Source organism: Geotrypetes seraphini, chromosome 3 (assembly GCF_902459505.1).
Source record: "Geotrypetes seraphini chromosome 3, aGeoSer1.1, whole genome shotgun sequence".
In the NCBI taxonomy this organism is placed as follows: Eukaryota; Metazoa; Chordata; class Amphibia; order Gymnophiona; family Dermophiidae; genus Geotrypetes; species Geotrypetes seraphini.
Genome location: NC_047086.1, coordinates 349,311,820 through 349,333,924, shown reverse-complemented (window position 1 = coordinate 349,333,924; position 22,105 = coordinate 349,311,820). Strand labels below are relative to the sequence as shown.

General features: G+C 42.4%; 1 protein-coding gene across 2 annotated transcripts in view; it reads right to left on the bottom strand.

Annotated features, from left to right (window-relative positions):
* FLVCR1 (FLVCR heme transporter 1) overlaps positions 1 to 22,105 on the bottom strand; it is a 107,845-nt gene that overhangs the window by 53,262 nt on the left and 32,478 nt on the right. For both annotated transcript variants that reach the window (XM_033938722.1, XM_033938724.1), the window contains exons 4-5: positions 9,524 to 9,591; positions 1,030 to 1,133 (exon numbers count right to left, since the gene is read on the bottom strand). In XM_033938722.1, the coding sequence (XP_033794613.1) occupies positions 1,030 to 1,133; positions 9,524 to 9,591 (172 nt within the window). The remainder of the gene's footprint in view (positions 1 to 1,029; positions 1,134 to 9,523; positions 9,592 to 22,105) is intronic.

The following is a 22,105-nucleotide window of genomic DNA, read 5'->3' as shown; positions in this document are numbered from 1 at the left end:
GAAGCTGCACACCGAGCTAAGAGTACAGTACAATTATTCTCTTGATGTGCATACATCTGTGATCAGAAACAGAAAAATGAAGGCAGATAAACACATCGTCTATCCAATCTGTCCATGCACACCGTCTACTCTCCCTTAAGAGATCCTGAACAGTCTGCAGGATGACAAGGAACATGCCAATTACATCATGACTGACCTCTCAAACTCTGCTTCACATCCACTTCAAATCGTTCAAATAACATTGCCAGGCTTTTTTCCTGTCTGCCACTCCACTTGTGTGTGCAGAATATCAAACAAACCTGAATTACCTGAAGCCAACGTGTCCTGAACCACAGCAGGCAAAAAATAATTCAACTAAGACTGTTGTTGTATACTCAATGACTTTCGAATCAAAATGAACAAGGAACATATAGGGGGCTGCATTTACATTTTTGGGTCCTTTTACAAAGCTAATGCCGAGAAACCCATTTTATTCCTATGGATGGCTCGGCATTTAGTGAGTGCTGCTTGACAGTGCAACTTGTAAAAACCACCTTTGTTTTTTTAACAAAATAAGCATGTCAAATTTATCAGGTACTTGAGTGTTTTTTGCTTCATACATGCTTTGTAGTGTTTACAGTAGCCTCCAACTAACAGGATTAGATTTGTTAACTTGTGCCTTGTATTTTAAAATCTCTTAGGAGCCAGAACCAAGCCAGTTACTGCACTTTTAATGGCCTGAACCAGAACTAGGACCCCTAAATGTTCTCTGGTTTACCTCTGATACATTTGGCTTTTATCTTCCATCATGTTTCTATCAATTTAAAAAAAAAAAACAAAAAAAAAACTCCACACAAAATACCACTATTCATGTTTTATGTACAACTCTAATTGCAGAAACAAAAAGATAGTTTCATCAACTAAGTGGTGTTGCCTTCTGCCTTCACACATGCACTGCTCTTAAATACATTATTTAACTACTGCTTCCAAAACTAGGCTTATGAACAGCTCATTTCATATTAAGGACTGACAGTTAACACATTTACGTACTTGTAGGTTTTCGTGTAATCCAGCCAAAAGCCACAGATAATAGAGCCCACCATTCCAGCCACAACTAGTGTCAGCCCAATCCTCCCAGCATTCACTTCTTCTCCCTATAACATGGATCAGAGGAATAAAGCCATAATGGGAAAAGTGTAGTTTTTTTTATATATCATAAACACTATATGAACAGATTCCTGTTACAACTTATAGCATCTTATCTGTTAGAACAGTATCGCAAACTGTGTACCACGGCACACTAGCGTGCCCTGGCAGATTCCAGGTGTGCCGCGAGATGACGGCGAGGGTGAGAGGCGCCGGCTGACTGCTTACAGGACGTGCCTCTCGCGGCGAGGGGCACATCCTATAGTCAGCTGGAGCTTGCGCCTCTCCTCCTTGCTGGTGCCTCTGCTCTTTTTCACCTCTCCTTCCACCTCACCGGCGGTAATAGGAGGCTCAGGGCCACGGCTGGAGGACATCTGCGCATGCGAGGACATCGATGTGATGACCTCACAAGCGCATAACGTCACTGTGTCGATGTCCACGTATTTCTGGGTGCCCTCCTGCCACTGCCCCGAGATTAGTGTATGACACACTGTTAGAAGCAGCATGTGCCATTAGAAGTGGCCTAGGTCAGTAATCTTGAGAAGTCTTGTCCTAAGCCCAAATTAGTTTAACATCCTCCTGATGAACTTCCACTGAGGGACAGTGCTAATCTGTTTAAAGATGAAATGGTGTGTTACCTGATAATTTCCTTTGGCTGCACTGTTCTGAACAAGTGAATGTTTATCCCTCCTACCATCAGACAGAGATAAAGAAAAAAAGGTCTTTTCCAGTGAATTCACCGATATAAGCTTGCTGGTTCTCAGGGAAATCTCCAGGATTTATCTTCGTAACACACACCCATACCCCATCAACCACTGCAGCTGCAATAACCAAGGGAGTATATGTTTTTTTTCAGCTTACTATACTACCCTTCCTAAAGGATATCACAGGTTGGTTTACAATACAATATAAAGGAAAACATGAAATGAACACCATAATTTCACAGAACAATTAAACAGAAGGGGTCAAAAAAAGGAAGAGGATCAGTGAACTCTCAGTGCATCATTATAAGCTGTCAAAGAATTGCTAAAAGCTTTCTGAAAGATGTTTTAAGAGCCGCACAGAATTTAAGATAGAATATTTTGAATCTCACTTAAGGTGGCAGAGTATGCCACAAGGATGGCACTATATAAAAGAGTAATACATTTCAATTAGGTGAAAGTGGATTAATAAATAACAAACATGTTCAAAAATACTCCACTTTGTTAACTGAAAGTAAAATCTAACGGAAGAAAAAGCCTCAGGTCTAATTTGGTAGAGCTCAAAGCTCAAACCACCTCCGCCCACATCATTGGCTCCAAAAAACTTCCATTTAGAATGATCATTATGCCAATAAAGTTATTTTTAAGGACTAAGATTTTTAAACAACAGTGCTGTTTACTGTGTTGTTAAAACTTTTATGGTGTCCTATTTGCAGCCAACGTTTCACAGATCTTAGTTGTTTCTTCAGGGCTCCTGGACTTTCATTTACCTCACACAGTTCTGTGAATGTAATTTTATAAGGAGTGTTTCACTCTCATATCCTGAATCTTATATTAAACTCTCAAATACACAAAGTAATATTACTCAGAGCTGTTGCTTCCTCGATCTCATCCACGTCCTGTTCTACACAGTGGCGTTTCAGATTTTCTTAAAAGGGGAGAAAAGTCAAACAAGCCCCACCACGTCATCTATCAGGAAAAAGATGGCCTCTCTTCATAGGCAGAACTTTAGTGGAATAAGGGTTGTTCTAAAAGGAAGCTTTTTGGAGCCAATGATGTGAGCGGAGGTGGTTTGAGCTCTACCGAATTAGACCCGAGGCTTTTTCTTCTGTTAGATTTAACTTTCAGCTAACAAAGTAGAGTATTTTTGAATATGTTTGTTACTATATAAAAGTGTACACAATTCATTGTAGACTCCAGTAAAACAGTGCTAGAAGGAATACAAAGACTCTAAACTTTCAGTGATCAAAGGAGTCTAGATAGAATATAAGGAGCAATGAAAATTGAGAAGTATGAAGTACCAGTAAGAAGAACCTTGAAAGCAAGGATCAGAATCTTAAACTGAATACAGTGGACTATAAAAAGCCAATGATGGCAAATGAAAAAGGGAGTGATATGACCATACACTGAGTGAGAAGAAGAAAAGCTGAAAGGAGACTAGTGTAGACAGAATTACAGTAATCCAAACATGAAATTAAGGTATAAAGAAATGTTTCCTGAGATGGATTGTCCAAAAATAATTAGATAATGTAGAACTGACAAAGGAAGCAATCCAACTTGTCTGCAGTAAGAAGTCAGGCAATGAAAAACAAAAGAAAAGACTGCAGAGACGATGTACAAAGCGCAGGATCTTTAATTAAATTAAATGCAATGTGGTGATCCCAATGTTGGTTCTCAAATGTGAAGATGCAGGACCCCGGGGTCCTAAGGGGAAATATGATTTAAATGAAATGTGGGAAATGGTAGGATGCTGGAGTGTGCATTTATAATGTAAACCCAATGGAGTGTGGTTAAGAGTGCATTGGGATGTGCATTTGTGAGTGTGATTAGATGACAAGCTTGACCATGCACCATGTGTAATATAGTGCTAAATAAATAAGTGACAGACTGAGGAGGCCTCGTATGCCAAATAAGAGTTAACGATTAAGCAGTGTAATCAAGGTGTGGGCGTGGGCCTGTTTATGCGATAATGGTAAACAAATGTGACAAAAACCAGAATCTGTGGGAAGGAAAAGGAGAGGTGAATAAAAATTAAGAGAACTGTCATAGCGGTATGGATAAAATCTCACATTGGCGTCACAAAACATTGGCGTCACAAAACAGGGTACAACAAATCTTAAATGATTGACAAAAGAAATAAAAACACGATTGCTAAATCGGCTAATTTGATGAAAATAACATCAAATTTAAAACAATAAAAATAGCGGTAATGATGAACATAAAAAAATAACTGCTGAATTCCACTGAAAAGGGAATTGAGCAATATAAATGTAAAGCCAAACCTGCACATCATAGAGGTCAAGGGACTAAAATGAATATTAAACTATTGAAAGGGTAACACAGAATGAAGAATAAAAGCTATGGATGAAAAAGGGAAATTAGACAGAGCAGGGAAACAAAACAAAAAAGGGGATGGCAAGAAATGAGGGCATGTGATAGACAAGAACCAGGGTACGGACCCAGATAAGGACCCACCAGAAGGGATATATGTGGGGACAGGAAACCAATAACTTAGACTCAAAAGCTGTTGCAGGAAAATTAAACCAATGTACATGAAGGGAGACATAGTGGAGGAAGTAGTGGAAATGGACAAGCACTCGAGGACTTCCAGATACGAGAGACAATTATGTTGCAACTAATGAACACGTCTTATCCGTAAACTAATTAAGAGAAGCAGATGACACTAGGAATGACAACATAAGAAGAAAATCACTAAAACACCATAAGGAGGGTATTACCGAAACATAATTGTAACAAAAGCTTACCAAGAGCAACAAGTGCCCTGAGATAATAAAACAATACTTCTAGAATACACACTTATTCAAAAATATGCTCAGAGACACGAAGGCAACAACATGGAGCCACAGCCCCAAGAGAAAATTGCCTCACCACCCAATCATTGCATATTGTAAATTCCAGTGGAAAACAAAATTCTTTGCTGCAAACTAGCATAGAAAAAGTTCTTATACTTTGAAGTCACAAGCAATCACTTAGCTTGATCAAAGGTTCCGACGAGGCCCATTTCGATCCTGCGTCAGGGAACCAAATGGAGCACTCAGCAAAGCTTTCGATCCTGCATCAGGGAACCAAATGAAGCACTCAGCAAAGTTCTCAAAAAGTGGTGGTGTCTCAAAAATTCAAGTTTCATTTATATGTACGAGCTTCTCCACTGATTTCTCTGAGCATATTTTTGAATTCTAAATGTGTGTTCCAGAAGTATTAATTTCACTATTATACCTAATGAGTGATTTTTTGACTTCTAATGTAATGTAATGTAATGTATGTTTCCCTTTAATCACTCTTCTTAGTAGAGTACCAGTTTTTTTGTTTTCATATATATTTGTTTTCATATATTTTGTTTTCATATATATTTGGACTTAGTGAGATAATAAAAGGCAACCTTATACATTATGCAATTTATTCCTTAAAGGATAATTCCTGGTCAAGAATAATAGAAAGATATTTTAAAGAGGACACAAACCTAACTAGACAATCATTGATTTATGATGCAAGAGTGGTAGACATTCCTGAGATCCAAGTAGAAACTGTCTTTAAAGTGGTTAAGGATAAGGCGATTTTCTTGAAGCCAATGAGCAATTGATAAGGCATAGTTCAATCTGGCAAGGAAGGCTGTGCCAGAGTCCAGGCAAGAAACAGCTGGGGACTGGCAGCTGCTGCAGCCACTGTGGCAAGAACCTTGCCACACAGCTGCCACAGATGGCAGCCAGAATGCTTAATGTTACAAATGGGGGGGAGGGGGGGCAAGTGTCTCAATCAATGGATGTTAAGCACATATGGGTCAGCAGAGCACAGCTTCATGTTCAGATGTCAGCCTAGAGGCCTCTGGGAGATTATATCAATCTGACCCTGGCATGGGAAGGCAGATAGACCCTTAGTGCAGGGAAACTGTTTTAAGTAGCCCTGATTGATATATTTTAAGTTTCAAGTAGCCCTGATTGAATCATGGCTAGCTAAAAGGTGTTAATGTCTGATTAAGAGGGTGCTTAGGACAATGGTGCACAGATCAAGCCAGAGACTTAATCCCATCACCATGCTTGCAGGTTTTCTCACCCTCCTTTGTCTATTAAATTGACCATTGTCTCAAACAGTTTGCAAGTTCTAAACAGAAAGATACTGGGAGATACAATATTTTCTCTATTCAGAATAAGATTCCAAGGTATAAAAGCCTGCTCTCTGCTCTATCAAGTTATCTCTCTCTTTTTCTATGGAGCTATCAGGAGAGGGGTCTTGGCCCTCTCTCTCTCTTTCTATCTAGCTATCTCTTGGCTCTTGGCTTGGCACTCTGGCTCCCCCTCTCTCTGTCTATCCTTCCCTTTATCTATGGAACACGAAGCTTCCTAGAACTGCAAGCTTCTATGTCCCTCTTTGCCTCTAACCTCTGTAAGGCAGTGAGACTGCTTGCTCTCTGCTTAATTGTAATGCTTATAAATATTACTTTTCTATAAGACTATTTCTATAATATATTCTTTATATAATCACCCCTGGCTGTGCTTCTTATTTGATTCTATCCCTAATGAAACTTCTGTGAAGGAACTGAACCTGGGACCTGGCGTCTGTCAGTGCGCATTTCACTTAACCCCTACCACCTAATATTGTGGGGGCCACTTTCAAACTGACATCAGTCAGATTCGGTTCTGGGAGCATCCATTAGGCTTAACCTTTGTGGCGGCCTCAGCTAGCAGAGCAGGGAGCTATATCAGAGATCAGGAGCACCAGCCTGAACAAACTACCATTTGCTAGAGGCAGAGAAAATACTGGCAGATTTCCCCGAGCACCAGCAGGTTATATACCATCGAGTTCACCAGAAAAGGCCAGTTTTCACTCTATCTCGATCTATTGGTAGGAGGGGAAAACCTACTTGTTCAGAATGGGGTAGCTAGACAATGAAAAACTTATTTTTGTGATCTGAAAACTCCCAACAAGCTCTAGAAAAAAGTTCTTTCCCAGTTGTTGCTTTTGCTGATAAACTGCTCTCTAATTGATTCAATGATCTATACCTACCCAGAGCCAGTGGTATCTATATATTATTGTGACCATGTATTTTATGTGGATTTTACTCTCAGCAGCTGCTCATATGAACAGGGCAGGATTAATTTGTCGAGGGCCCCTAGGCACCCAAATACATTGGGCCCCCTTGTCCCGCCCCACTATGCGCCAAGGCAGAAACAGGAAGTTGCGTCAAAGGGAAGCTTTGGGCAAGCAGCACCGCTTGCACAATTACAGTTCCCATTGCCTTTCTTACCCGCATTGCTTCCTTGTCTTACTATCCGTCAATGGGGGGGGAGCGCGCATTGCTGATCAGGGTTAGTGATCGATGTTGGAGGGGCCCATCTCCGTTTGGAAAAAACAATGTTGATGCCCTCTTTCATCGAGCCCCCTGACCATTTCAGGTCCTAGGCACGTGCCTACTTGGCCTATTGGTTAATCCTGCCCAGCATATGAAGAATCAGAATTTTGGGTTCTCCCCAATATACATATTCATTATGATACTTTTTCTGTAGGCTAAATTTAGACCATACCTCCTTCTCCATAGAAAAAGCAGTTTAGAATACCATTCTTATTTTACTTGGGAAAAAAAAATCTGTTAAAGGACTCAGAGACAGCTCTGTTCAAATGCATACATGGTTGTTTGAAGCTACAATCTCAGTGTATTGTGAGAGCAATTTTCAAAGTCTGGGTAAGTTTGATTTACCTCGTGCCTTTTCAGTAGGAATTCAAGATGGGACTATACATAGATGCAGAAGACAATTTGACTTAGAATCTTGTGTGTACCTGAAGCAATGGAAGGTTAAGTAGCTTGCCTGATATTACATGGAGTATTAGCGGGATTTAATCCCTGTCGTCTCTGGTTCTCATCCCACTGCTCTAGCCATTCAGCTACTCCTACACTAAAAAATCTTTTTCTCCCCAATTCAGTTAAAAAGTACACATTTTCCTCTGCGTGCATTCTTGTAGCCAGACTGCAAGGAGGCATTCCCAGCAGGGTAAGGGTAAGGGAAGAAAAAAACATGTATAGATAGATTTTAATATTTAATGTGTGCACAATTTGAGTAAGCTTTTATATCTGCCTTTTCTGCATTGCAAAGCCACACTTTCTTGAAATGTCATAACATCTGCAAGTACATCATTTGCATCTAAGGCTGGTAATTTGAAAATTGCCACCAATAATTTGAAAGTACTTCAGTGAGCACATATAAAAAGAAAACAAAAAAAAAGAATCTAGAGAATGTACATTTTAGAAGTTTTAGTAGGGACTGCCTCTTGATTTTCCCACCACTTCCAACGCAGGTCGAAGACCTCAGTGGTCTTTTCTTTCTGAAATACCATTAGGGAGGCTCAGAAACTGTCAAGAGCAGACAAATGTTCTAGTTAACAAAAAACACAGGAATAACCCATTAGAAGCTCATGGTTCAAGCTGGATGTCACCCAGGCTACTTGACTTGATAGGAAATGAATACCGTATTTCCCCATGTATAGGCTGCGGCAGTGGGTGCAGCTTGCTTAAATGGGGCGGCTTATCTAAAGACATTAAAACTCGCTGTTAGATAAGCTGCCCCATTAGAGGAGTACCATAACTGAACTTTTAAAAAAATCGTCCTCCTTAAACACCTGAGCAAACTGTAGACATTGGTGGAAGGCGCGGACCCAACAAATTCATCACTTGGGGTCAGGTTGTTGCTGGCTGTGGAGCTTAGGCCCAGGCCCCACTGCGTGCGCTGCTGTCCGACTCCGAAGACATCTCCACTGGCAGGCACTGCCTACTCCAATTACACTGTGCAGGGCAGGAGCGATGTTCGTGATCTCAAGTCTTGCCCTGCACAGCTTCCTGAATGGCTGCTGTTGCGAGAACTGACGGCAGCCAATCAGGAAGCGGTGCAGGATGAGGCTTGAGATCGCAAACATCGCTCCTGCCCTGCACAGCGTGATTGAAGGAGGTAGCAGTCCAGGAGGTATTTACCAGCAGGGAGGGCAGCAAGGGAGGTATTTAAGGGGATTGGGATGATGTATAGGCTGCCCCATTGTATAGGCCGATGTAGATTTTAAAACTCTTAGATAAGCCACGACTAGTAACATGGGGCGGCCTATACATGGGGAAATACGATATCCTGTATCCTGTCAATGTCCCCCTGCTCCTTCCTTAACCTTCAGCGACGTCAGTTGGCATTTAATAGCAAGCCTGACTTAGGCCTTGCACTCTTCTGACTAGGACATTAACAGTCAGTAAATGCCCTGCCAAGAACAGAAAGGATTATACTGCCTAAGCCGTTTTACTAATTAACAGAATCTGAAGGCTACTAAGAACAAATTTAAGCCACACATGGAGTAGCAGCAATGGCCAGGTTGTGGACTGATACAAACCCTTCTAACTCTGTTGCTTGTTATCCTCAAACAAACAACCAAATTGTCCAAAGTTGATATCATATACTTGTATCTGATCTTTTTGGACCTGTAGATGACCCAAAGAAACTTACAACATATTTAAAATATACGATTACAAATTAAATACAAACATGTTAAAATTTATCAACATTAAACACAAATCATATGCAAAAATAACCGCAATAAAGGCTTTAATACCCAAGATTACAAATCCCAATTTTAACTATGTTGAATTTCATTTGAATTAAAAATTAACCAAAAAAATCTGATAAGTAAATATTCAAGAAAAAGCAAACCTGATAGATCTCGGTTATCATCTGATTTAACAGTGTTGATACGGAATAAAATGACCCCGTCATGATGCCTGGAAGAAAAAAAAAGTGATTTTATGACAAATGCTCTACAATTTTTGGTTCTTTAATTCCAGTTATTCACTGCCAGAAGATACCTATCCTGCTAATTATATCCCATAGTAGGTTCACCAGCAATACAGAAATACTGTTAATCTTTAAGGAAATCCAGGATTGAATCTTTATTAGTTTCATAAAAAGCTTCATTGGTTGAGGATAATTTGTGACAAATGGAAAAGAAAATGGCAAGTAAGCCTGTGTCTGATGGAGAAAATTATTTAATTAATACATTTCCTTTCTGCTGACGTGTTAAGCGACTCCAATAGTGTGGACTGTATCTTTGAAAATAAAATATTTATTTTCTTGTTTACTTTACTATGGATTTTCTTGTATTTTGTATGTAACAATATTATGTTTAAATATGTTTATTGGGTTATATAATAAACAAAGTTAACAGTATACATCATTTTCAAACAGGTATCATCCCCCCTCCTCCCCCTCCCTGCCTTCTTCCCCCCACCCCCCCAACCTCCTAAGTGAACAAGATTCCATCCTCTATCAATCCAATTATTACGGGTTCAATAGGTTACTTCGAGCTTTATGAGTCAGTGTAAGCCAGAATGGTTCCCAAATAGAACTAAATGTTCGTCCTGTAGGAGTATCCAAGGAAGCCAAGGATAGTCGTTCCATTGATGCTTGACGAAGCATCAAGATTCTCCAGAGTGGCACTGTCGGCGGATCTGATGTAATCCAACAATGTAATATTGTTTTCTTTCCCAAAAGGAATGTCCGGGTCATAAAACCTCGAAAACCTTTCGGGGATATCCGGGGAATGGAGTCCATTGAAAATAACAATTCCGGACAATTAACATAACCATGGTGCCACATAGAAGTGATATGTTGTTGTAACTGTATCCAGAAGCCCTGTACCAAAGGGCATGTCCAAAATTGGTGACCCAAAGAAGCTCCTGGTTGAGCACATTTAGCACACGTGTCTGTAGCACTGATTTTAGCACGATACAAGTATGCCGGTGATCTGTAGAGACGTAAGTAGAATTTATAATTCAATTCAATAAGGGTCACTTGCCCCGTTACTTTAAAGATTGCTTGAAGACCCTGTTGGATATGCTGTCCAGTCACCTCACATGGTATATCCCCTGACCAACGGGCCGCATAATTGTCATAGGAAATGGGCTCCAAACTCTCTCGCAAAAAACGTAAATGGAATTTCAACGGAATATGAGTCTGGGCCGTCAGGCATAGCGCTTCCGAAATAGCTTCCTGACTATGACTTGTAAGTCCTGCCGATGGTAGTGATTTAATATAAGATGTCATCTGTGCGTAGGCTAACCAGTCCCTAGAAGTCCAGTTATATTCAGCCTGCATCACAGTGAATGATGGCACCGTTCCCTGTGCTGTTACCACCTGTGAAATATATTGTAAATGAGAAGTTCTCCACACCGATGCAGGAAATCTAGATGTCCCAGGTTGAAAATCGTTGTTATCTATAAAAGGCAGGTAAGCTGTGGCTATTGGGTTTATCTTTAACTGTCTACATAAACGCCTCCACACCTGACGCAGCGGTTGAAATAATATTTTTCCAACTGGTGGCGATCCCCCTGGAAGACGTAAGGTGTGCAATAAGTAGCTGAAGTGATATGGGTAGCATAATGTCAGCTCCGAGGGAGTAGCCGAAAAATGGCTCGTCCCTCTGAACCAGTCATTCAATATGTAACAATATTAAATAAAGAATTTAAAAAAAAAATTTTTTTTTAAACTATTCAATCCACTTTGCAAATCTGATAAAGGTACTATTTACAAACCAGTTTTAAGCAGGTTTGGGAAAGCAGTTATTTATCTCCAACAAAAAACACAATTTGGAACTGGGAGAAAGCAAAGATGCTTACCTGTAGCAGGTGTTCTCAGAGGACAGCAGACATATATTCTCTTATGTGGATGTCATCCATAGAACCCTGTAAGGACACTACCAAGTGCGCTGCCACTTTAAATTTTTCAGGCAGTGCTCATCTTTCACATGCATGTGCCTTCCCACCCAACATTGCCTGTGGGATCATTAGCTCAGTAACAAAACTAAGATGACAACTAGGGGAAGTAGGCTGTCCTCCGAGAGCACCTGCTACAGGTAAGTATTTTTGCTTTCTCTGAGGATAAGCCAAGCATTATATTCTCACATGCTGGACTCCCAAGCCTCCAGGATCATGACTCTGGAGGACAATGAACATATAAACATGATCCTGGTGAAAAACCCTATAGGGTTGGAGGGAAAGCTGGCACTAAGGAAGTAAAAAGATGCTTGTCCAAACTGACTATCTCCTGGAGTTTTGCTCTAAACATTACTGAGAGATGAAAGTATAGATCTGCTTTGCAGATGTCCTCAATAGATTTGAAGTGGAAATGAGATACCAAGGCAGCCATAGCTCAGACATTGTGGGCTATTACACATCCCTGTTGCAACAGCCCAGCCTGAGTATACATGAAGGAGAGTCTGCCAGGTAAGTGGAGACGGTTCTCTTGGCAACAGAAACTCGGAGCCTGTTAGGGTCAAAAGCCACAACAAGCTGGAAGGATCTTCTAAGAGATTTAGTCCAGTCCAGGTAATCTGCCAGAGAACATCTGCAGTCCAAGGTGTGAAGAGCTGCTTCTCCCGAATAGTAATGAGGTTTTGGAAAGAAAACAGGCAGAACTATGGACCTTAATATCTTTTCCAGTAGATAGCGATGGTATGCTGAACCAAGGGTCTTGCATCAGCTCCCGCAAGTCCATTGCAGGAGAAACCAATTACTTTTCAGTACCTCCTCCTTTCTCCCCGCTCTCTCCTGCCCTCAGTTAGTTAGTTTCAGAGTCTACAACAGCACTACAAGCGAGAACAGGGAGACTCCCCCCAACAAGACTTTGATCTGCTCAAATACAAACACATAGCTCAAACATGGCATGGAGAGAAAAGGAACAAATAAAATTTATTAGCAAAAAGCCATAATAAACTCTAGGTCAACCCCAAGTAACTACATACAGGTAGCAGGAAGTCGAGGCAGGCATATAGACAACAATGGGCAGGGAATTCAGCATACCATCCCTATTTACTGGAAAAGATATTACTGTATTTTTTGCTCCTGACTATAAGACGCACCCACCTCTAGAGGCAGAAAAACCAAGAAAAAAAAAATTCTGAACCAAATGGTGTGCCCTGTACCCTGTCCTCCTCCCTGGTGGTCTAGTGGTAGGCCACGACAGGGTACAGGGCTCATCTAGTGTTGGGCATGTCTAATGGTAGGCAGCCCCAAGCTAGCTGGCCACCCAGCCAGCCAGCCCCAGGCCTGTACCTTTTTAAATTCTGCCCACCCATCCCCTGTTTGTGGGTCTGTCAGCTCCAGCCCACCCCCCTTGCTTGTGGGCCCAAGCAGCTCCAGCCGGCTTCCCTTCCCTCCCTCCCGTGGCACCTATATTACAGACGGTGCTTACAGCCTTCACTCTACCGGGCTTCTCCTTATTTCCCGGCCAGCGGTGCAGAGATCAGCAGCACGGACATCAGGCGAAAGCTTTACGCTCTCCTACTCGGCCCTGGGCTGCTTTCCGAATGGCTGTCATAAGTTCTCCCCAGCCCAGCCCGTTGTCAGCGTGGTCCAGGAGTAGATCCTGAGAGGCATCCCCGAGGAAACTGAGTGAGGACGAAACCATCAGATCATGCTGCAGTGGGCCTCCTTTGCCCAGTGCAGGTGAGCATGTAGCAGGACCCTCTGCGGAGACCAGTGAGAGAAAGGGGTGCATATACACTCTTGCTCAAAGAACCACATCTATCGTGGCCGCCATAAAGCCCAGAACCTGAAGATAATCCTAGGCCGACGGAGACTGCTGTGCCAGAAGAATTGAGATTTGGTTCCCAAGTTTCAGCCTGCCTGCCTCTGGAGAATCCAGCCTCTCCCTGTGTCAAATTGGATGCTGAGATACTCCAGGGACTGAAAAGACTGCAACTGGCTCTTCTTCAGATTGACAATCCATTCCAAACTCTGAAGAGTCGTCAAGATGGTCTTTAGGCAGAGATTGTAGTTATGACCACTTTGGAAAACCTTTTGCGCTCTAATGCTTTGCACTCAAGAGTCATGCGCTCAATGCCTTCCTATGCTAATGTTTCAGTAGTCTCTTCAGCTTCAAGAAATAGTGTTAAGAATATTTCTGCCTTGGCCAAGAGTCCTGGACCTTGGGGCTAATTTCTTGTTTAAATTTCCAGCAAAATGTTTTATTTTTTATCAAAGTAATAATTTCCTTTTTTTTGAGCCTAAACAAGTATTAGATTTTTTAGGGCCAAAAGAAAGGTTGGTTTCTTAGTCCTTGATGAATGATCTGTCTATTGGCTATAGGAGGGATAACCATTCCGTCACTCTATTTTTGAATAACTATTCTGTTAATTGTTAAATTTATTTCTTCTCTTGGTTCTAAATTTGTGGACTAAATAATTGATTATATTTGCAGTATACATTTTAGTGTGCATATAGGATAATTTTTCTTTCTGTATTTTCTGATCTCTTTCAAGACAGTAAATGCTTGATAAATTGTAAAAGGATATTAAAAAAATATATATTTCTGCCTTGAATGTAATTTCAATGCTTTTCTGCATTTTTTTTCGTGGAAATTATGATTTCACAATATCTGTATTGATATTATGATTTGTTAATATTTGTTTCAAGATAGTATTATTTTTCTTTGAGGGATGGGAAATCTATGTTTGTCTTTTGTTTTGTTTCAAATGTTAAGCAATTAAAGTGCGAGCAGGATAATACACTTCTCCCTCCATATTCGCTGTGATAGGGGATTAACAGAACTGCAAATACAGAAAAACCACAAATAACTTTTTCATATGTTATTCACTATTTTCTATTAAAAACCATCGTGAATATGGTGAAACCATGAATTGCCTGTGGTTTGCTATCAATTGGGAATGATACCAGTGTTTTTTTCAGGGGTCTTTCTATAAAAAGTTAAATAGTATTCTGGTTAAATTTATTTGGCTGGGTTAAATTGCAAGAGTGGCTCTAGTGTCTCTACAAAGACCAATTGAGGAGGGTGGGGTAAATTTCCCCAATTTTTATAGGTATCATCAGGCCTATATCATGCGCCAAGGTATGTATTGGGTCCTCCCAGAGCTTTTGGAACAACTACCAGAATGGTTATGGGTGGAGAGATCACTTATATTTCCACTCAGGCTTGATCTTCTGCTTAGTATAAAAATGCCTAGAATACGTAAAGACAATAGAGTATTAATGGATACTTGGAAAACATTAAAACTTATAGACAAATTAACTCCTGATTCTATTTTAAAATCGACACAACAATCTATTTGGGTAAACTCCAAGATACAAATAGGCGGGTTTAAGGTTGTCTGGAAGGATTGGATTAAAGCAGGTATAAGATCCTTAAAGGAAGTAATTGATAATGTTAGGTGCTTGATTTTTCACAATTGCAACATAAATATGGTCTGAATAAAAAACAAAGTTATAAGTGGTTGCAATTGAAGCAGGCTATTCAGGTGGGGTTCCCTGAATGGAAATCTTTAAATGATCATTACAGCTTAGAATTCTTATGTTTCCAGGCAGATTTTCTGGGACACCAGGCCGCAAAGTGGTATAAAATTATATCTAATTATTTGAATAAGAAACCTAAAAATGGATTAAGAGATATTTGGAGCATTGAGATTAAGCATCAGATTAATGCATCTCAATGGCCACGTATTTGGTCTTGGAGAATTAAAGGTACTATGTCGGCATCTATTAGGCAAACATGGTTCTTCTTGTTGCATAGAGCATTCTGGACCCCTACTAGATTACAAAAATTAGATTGCTCTAAGTCTAATAGATGCTGGCATTGTAAAATTGAAGTTGGAACTTTAGACCATCTTTTATTCTATTGTCCATGTATTCAGGCATTTTGGTTGTCAATCTGGGATCAAGTTAACCTAATGATGGAAAGTCATGTGGCATTGTCCTATGACACGGTGGTTTTTGGAATGTGTATGAGGGCTAAATGCCAAATATCTGCAGCAAATAATAAGTTACTGATGATTCTTACTGGTGTGGGGATCCAGCAAATAACGACTAATTGTAAAGACTGTTCTAGACTGAATTGTAGTTTCTGGTGGAACTCAGTATGTCATATGTACAAGATGGAAAGACTACTTGCAGTACAGAAGGGTCATTTTAAAAGATTTCTGGAGGTGTGGAGGCCATTAATTGAATATTATGATGATTAAGGTTTATTCTTTTTCCTTATGGGATAATTTGGAGAAATGGGGGTGGGGGGGGGGATAGGATATTCTAATTAAATAGCGGTATATTTTAACTGATTAATGCATATAAGAAATATGGTATATATGTATGAACAGAAAAGGAAAGGGGGTAAATTTATTGGAAATATATTGTTATGGAATTTTAGGGGATATATGTAATATGATGAGTTATATTTATTGTGCATTTAATTTATATAATACAATGAACAAAGAGTTTGAGGAAGAAAGGGTGGGGGGAGGGATAGGTTAATGTAAGATTAATTGTAATATAGAAGAGAGATGTCTAGGTATGTATATGTTTGGATAGATTATTTTGTGGATATGGGGAGGGATGGGAGGTGGTTGGGGGGAATTAAAATATGTATAATAATGTTGTTTAAGAATGTCAAGTGAGTTATGTGAATCATTTGTAATAATATTGTACACTTGTTGAAAGAAATAAAATGAATAAAGATTTAAAAAAAAAAAAAGAAACCATGAATAACATGGTGGGAGACCTGGTCTGTTCCTGAAGGAGAGACAAAACACGGTGAAGAAAGTGCTGGGAATCAGCGATTTCTCTATGCAAGCTGATGTAATTTTGAGGGGAGCCAGCAAGCTAAAAATCGCGAATAATCAAAACCGCAATTGCTGAAACTGCAAATACGGAGGAAGAAGTGTATGTATGTAGCAAATGTGTAAACCGCATAGTTTTATGCAGTATATAAATTGTTAAATAAATAAGTAAGAGCAAAGCGATTCAGATCCTCCATGCATACCGGAACCTGCAAAAGGATGTCTGTATGCACCTGTAATCAGAGGCCATGGCCTGTGCGAAGATGCATCAGATCTGTATACCACGGTATGTAAGGCCAATCTAGAGCCACCAGAATGACCACTAAAGGATTCGGCCCATCATGGCCAGAAAGCACAGTTACTTACCGTAACAGGTGTTATCCAGGGACAGCAGGCAGATATTCTTGACTGATGGGTGACGGCACCGACGGAGCCCCGGTACGGACAATTTTAGAGTGATTGCACTCTAAGAACTTTAGAAAGTTCTAGCTAGGCCGCACCGCGCGTGCGCGAGTGCCTTCCCGCCCGACAGAGGCGCGCGGTCCCCAGTTAGGATAAGCCAGCTAAGAAGCCAACCCGGGGAGGTGGGAGGGACGCAAGAATATCTGCCTGCTGTCCCTGGATAACACCTGTTACGGTAAGTAACTGTGCTTTATCCCAGGACAAGCAGGCAGCATATTCTTGACTGATGGGTGACCTCCAAGCTAACAAAAAAGAGGGATGGAGGGAAGGTTGGCCATTATGAAAATAAATTTTGTAAAACAGATTGGCCGAAGTGTCCATCCCGTCTGGAGAATGCATCCAGACAATAATGAGATGTAAAAGTATGAACTGAGGACCAAGTAGCAGCCTTGCAGATTTCCTCAATAGGAGTGGAACGGAGGAAAGCTACAGACGCTGCCATAGCTCTAATTTTGTGGCCCGTGACAGAACCTTCCAGTGTCAGGCCGGACTGAGCATAACACAAAGAAATGCAAGCAGCAAGCCAATTGGACAGAGTGCGTTTAGATACAGGATGACCCAACTTGTTAGGATCAAATGACAAAAACAGTTGAGGAGATGATCTGTGAGGTTTGGTGCGATCAAGATAGTAAGCCAGAGCACGTTTACAATCCAAGGTATGCAAAGCCTGTTCACCTGGATGAGAATGAGGCTTTGGGAAAAAAACAGGTAGAACGATGGATTGGTTAAGATGAAATTCAGACACAACCTTAGGAAGGAACTTGGGATGTGTGCGGAGGACGACCTTATCATGGTGAAAAACAGTGAAAGGTGGATCCGCCACCAGTGCATGGAGCTCACTGACCCTCCTGGCAGAAGTGAGAGCTATTAAAAAGACCACTTTCCAAGTTAGAAATTTAAAATGCGTTGAGGCCAACGGCTCGAAAGGAGGCTTCATCAACGCAGAAAGAACCACATTCAGATCCCATAGAACAGGAGGGGCTTTAAGAGGTGGTTTCACATTGAAAAGGCCCTTCATGAACCTTGAAACTAAGGGATGAGCTGAGAGGGGTTTTCCATGAATCGGCTCATGAAAAGCTGCAATGGCACTAAGGTGGACCCTTATCGAAGAGGATTTAAGACCAGAGTCAGATAAGGACAATAAATAGTCCAACACCAGTCCCACTGCTGTAGATATGGGATTATGGTGATGTAACAGGCACCAGGAAGAAAACCGAGACCACTTTTGTTGGTAACATTGAAGAGTAGACGGTTTCCTGGAGGCATCAATAATAGAACGGACAGGCTGAGAAAGGAGAGCATGAGCTGGAGTCAGCCCGAGAGATACCAAGCTGTCAGGTGCAGAGACTGTAAGTTGGGATGAAGCAGTGTTTGCTGATGCTGTGTAAGCAGTGAAGGAAACAGAGGAAGAGGTATGGGTTCCCTGGAACTGAGTTGAAGTAGAAGGGAAAACCAATGCTGTCTGGGCCACCGTGGAGCGATGAGAATCATGGTGGCTTGTTCCCTCTTGAGCTTGAATAAGGTGCGCAGCATGAGCGGAAGAGGAGGGAATGCATAAAGGAAGAGATTGGTCCAATCTAGGAGAAATGCATCGGGTTCCAGACGGTGAGGAGAGTAAAGTCTGGAGCAAAACAGGGGCAGTTGATGGTTGTGGGGAGCTGCAAAAAGATCCACTTGAGGAGTGCCCCATTGAGAGAAAATGAACTGGAGAGTCGAGGGGTCGAGAGTCCATTCGTGAGGTTGAAGGATTCTGCTGAGATTGTCTGCTAAGCAATTCTGTTCCCCCTGGATGTAGACTGCCTTCAGGAATAGGTGACGAGCAGTCGCCCAGGTCCAAATCCTTTGAGCTTCCTGACATAAGGGACGGGATCCCGTCCCTCCCTGTTTGTTGATGTAGTACATTGCAACTTGGTTGTCTGTGCAAATGAGAAGAACTTGAGGAAAAAGGAGATGTTGGAAAGCTTTGAGGGCGTAAAACATCGCTCTGAGTTCCAGGAAATTGATGTGGTGTTTCTTTTCCTGGGTGGTCCAAAATCCCTGAGTTTGGAACTCGTTCAAGTGAGCTCCCCATGCATAGGGGGAGGAATCCGTGGTGATGACCAGTTGATGAGGAGGTAGATGGAACAGTAGACCTCTGGATAGATTTGATGATTTCAACCACCAAAGAAGCGACTGTCGAAGAGACGAGGTCACAGATATGTGTCGTGAACAAGGATCCGTCGCTTGTGACCACTGAGTCGCTAGGGTCCATTGAGGAGTACGCAGGTGGAGACGTGCGAAGGGAGTGACATGTACTGTGGAGGCCATGTGTCCCAAGAGCACCATCATGTGATTCGCAGAGATGGAAGGTTGCTGGAACACCTGCTGACAGAGATGAAGGATGGTGTGAAGGCGGTTTGGAGGAAGAAAAGCCCTCATCTGAACAGTATCCAGAATGGCTCCAATGAATTGAAGTCGCTGAGTTGGAATGAGGTGCGACTTGGGTAGATTGATTTTGAACCCCAACAGTCGAAGGAAGTAAATGGTCTGATCGGTGGCTTTGTGAACGGACTGAGGAGAAGGAGCCTTGATGAGCCAGTCGTCCAGGTAAGGGAAGACTTGAAAGTTGTGGGAGCGGAGATAAGCTGCGACCACAATCAGACATTTGGTGAATACCCTGGGCGAGGAGGCTAGGCCGAAGGGTAGCACCTTGTATTGGTAATGATGTTGATTGACAAGAAAGCGAAGATATTGTCTGGACATCAGATGAATTGGAATGTGAGTATACACTTCCTTGAGATCGAGGGAACATAGCCAGTCTTCCTGAGAAAGAAGAGGGTATAGGGTGGCAAGAGATAACATCTTGAACTTCTCCTTGACCAGACATTTGTTGAGATCCCTGAGATCTAATATTGGTCTGAGATCTCCGGTCTTTTTGGGTACAAGAAAGTACCGGGAATAAAATCCCAGGCCTTGCTGGTCCAGAGGAACTGGTTCGATGGCATTGAGAAGAAGGAGGGATTGAACCTCCTGAGCGAGGAGGAGGGACTGAGCCTTGTTGGAAGCAGACTCTTTTGGCAGACTTACAGGTGGAGGAGTCTGAAAATTTAGGGAGTAGCCGTGGGCGATGATAGCAAGTACCCACTGGTCGGAGGTGATTGCTTCCCAGCGAGATAGAAAAATTTGTAGTCGACCTCCTATGGGCTGAGGTAGAGGACATGAGGGAGGAAGACTGGCAATGTCCTGGAGAAAGGAGTCAAAAGGGCTGCGTCGACTTAGGTTGAGTAGTGGGCTGCTGTTGTTGACGAGCCTGTTGCTGCTGCTGACGCTGTCTGCGAGGTTGAGGAGGATGAGGCTGAGCCGGTCGAGCAGAAAACCTCCTTTGATATGAAGATTGTTGCCTGAATGGACGAGGAGGAGGAGGTTTCTTCTTGTTTTTCAACAAGGTGTCCCACCTAGTTTCATGGGCGGAGAGCTTTTGTGTGGTGGTATCCATGGACTCCCCAAACAGCTCATCCCCTAGGCAAGGCGCATTGGCAAGCCGGTCCTGATGGTTTACGTCCAGTTCTGAGGCCCGCAGCCATGCTAATCTTCTCATTGCTACAGAGATAGCAGTAGCACGAGACGTCAGTTCAAAAGTATCATAAATAGAACGGACCATAAACTTCCTGAGTTGCAAAAGACTAGAGGTACATTGCTGAAAAGCAGGAAGTTTACGGTCCGGAATATACTTTTGAAAAGAGGTTACCTGTTGAACGAGATGCTTCAGGTAAAATGAAAAGTGGAATGCGTAATTACCTGAGCGGTTGGCCAGCATGGCATTTTGGTAAAGACGCTTTCCAAATTTGTCCATGGCCTTTCCTTCCCTGCCAGGAGGGACAGAGGCATACATACTGGCTCCTGCAGATTTCTTTAGGGTTGACTCTACCAACAGAGATTCATGGGGAAGTTGGTGTTTGTCAAATCCAGGTATTGGAATCACTTTATACAGAGATTCCAGTTTTCTTGGGGCTCCTGGGATTGTCAAAGGAGTTTCAAGATTTTTATAAAAAGTTTCCCTCAAGATGTCATGGAGGGGTAACTTTAAAAACTCTTTAGGAGGTTGGTCAAAATCCAAGGCATCCAAAAATGCCTTGGATTTTTTAGAGTCAGACTCTAAAGGAATAGACAGAGTGTCTGACATCTCCTTTAAAAATTTAGTGAAGGAGGAGTGCTCCGGCTTAGCAGTAGTATCCTGCACCGATGGTTCCTCCTCATCAGATGTGTAATCCTCCTCGGTACCGAGGGGATCATCTGAATCGTCCCACAAGTCAGGGTCCCGTACCGATTGTAAATGGCCCTGGGAAAGTGGAGTCGATGTATCAGTATGTTTAGTCTTGCGTACCGATTTACCAGACCGAGTGGATACGGTACCTGGAGAATGTAGAACGGTACGAGGTTCAGAGAACAGTACCGGCTCCGACACCGTAGGAGTAGCACGCCGTTTTGGTTCTGCTGACAGAACAGGCATGGACAAAGATTTTTGCGGTGCCGAAACAGTCGATGACAATAAAAGAGGCTGTTCGACAGACGGCACCGACGGCTCAGTCGGTACCGACACTGGAAGGTTCGGAGACAATAGAGCCGGGAGCAACTGTTGGAGTTGCTGCTTAAGCTGGACCTGGAGGATAGAGGCAATGCGCTCATCCAACGTTGGTCCCGATGGCACCGGTACCGGTTTTTTCTTGCTCGGTACCTTCGGTGCCGCTCGACGCTTGGGAGAAGTCGATGCCGATGACGAGGCAGAGACTTCAATGGGAGCGGAGCGTTTACGGGGCCGGCGCTCAGTCTGCAGGACTTGGCTCACTGCATGCTCGACTGGCGGGCCTAGAACAGTAGGGGAAGGCTTCTTAGCCGGCTTACCTACAGGAGTCGACACCGACGATGGATCTGGCGGTGCCGAGGTAGTCGGAGTCGATTTGGAGGAAGTCGTCGACGTCGATACCGGTGCAACTTCCATAACGGTACCGAAAAGGATCCGCTGCTGAATTTGTCGATTTTTTAAAGTTCTTTTTTGTAAAGAACTACAGCGGGTGCAGGTTTCAGCCCTATGGTCCGGACCCAGACACTGGAGGCACCACTTGTGTGGGTCGGAGAGGGAGATAGGACGTGCACACCGCTGACACTTTTTGAAACCCGGTGACGGGGGCATGAAGGGAAATACTGCTGTAGCAAAATCGAAGCCCGAGGCTTCG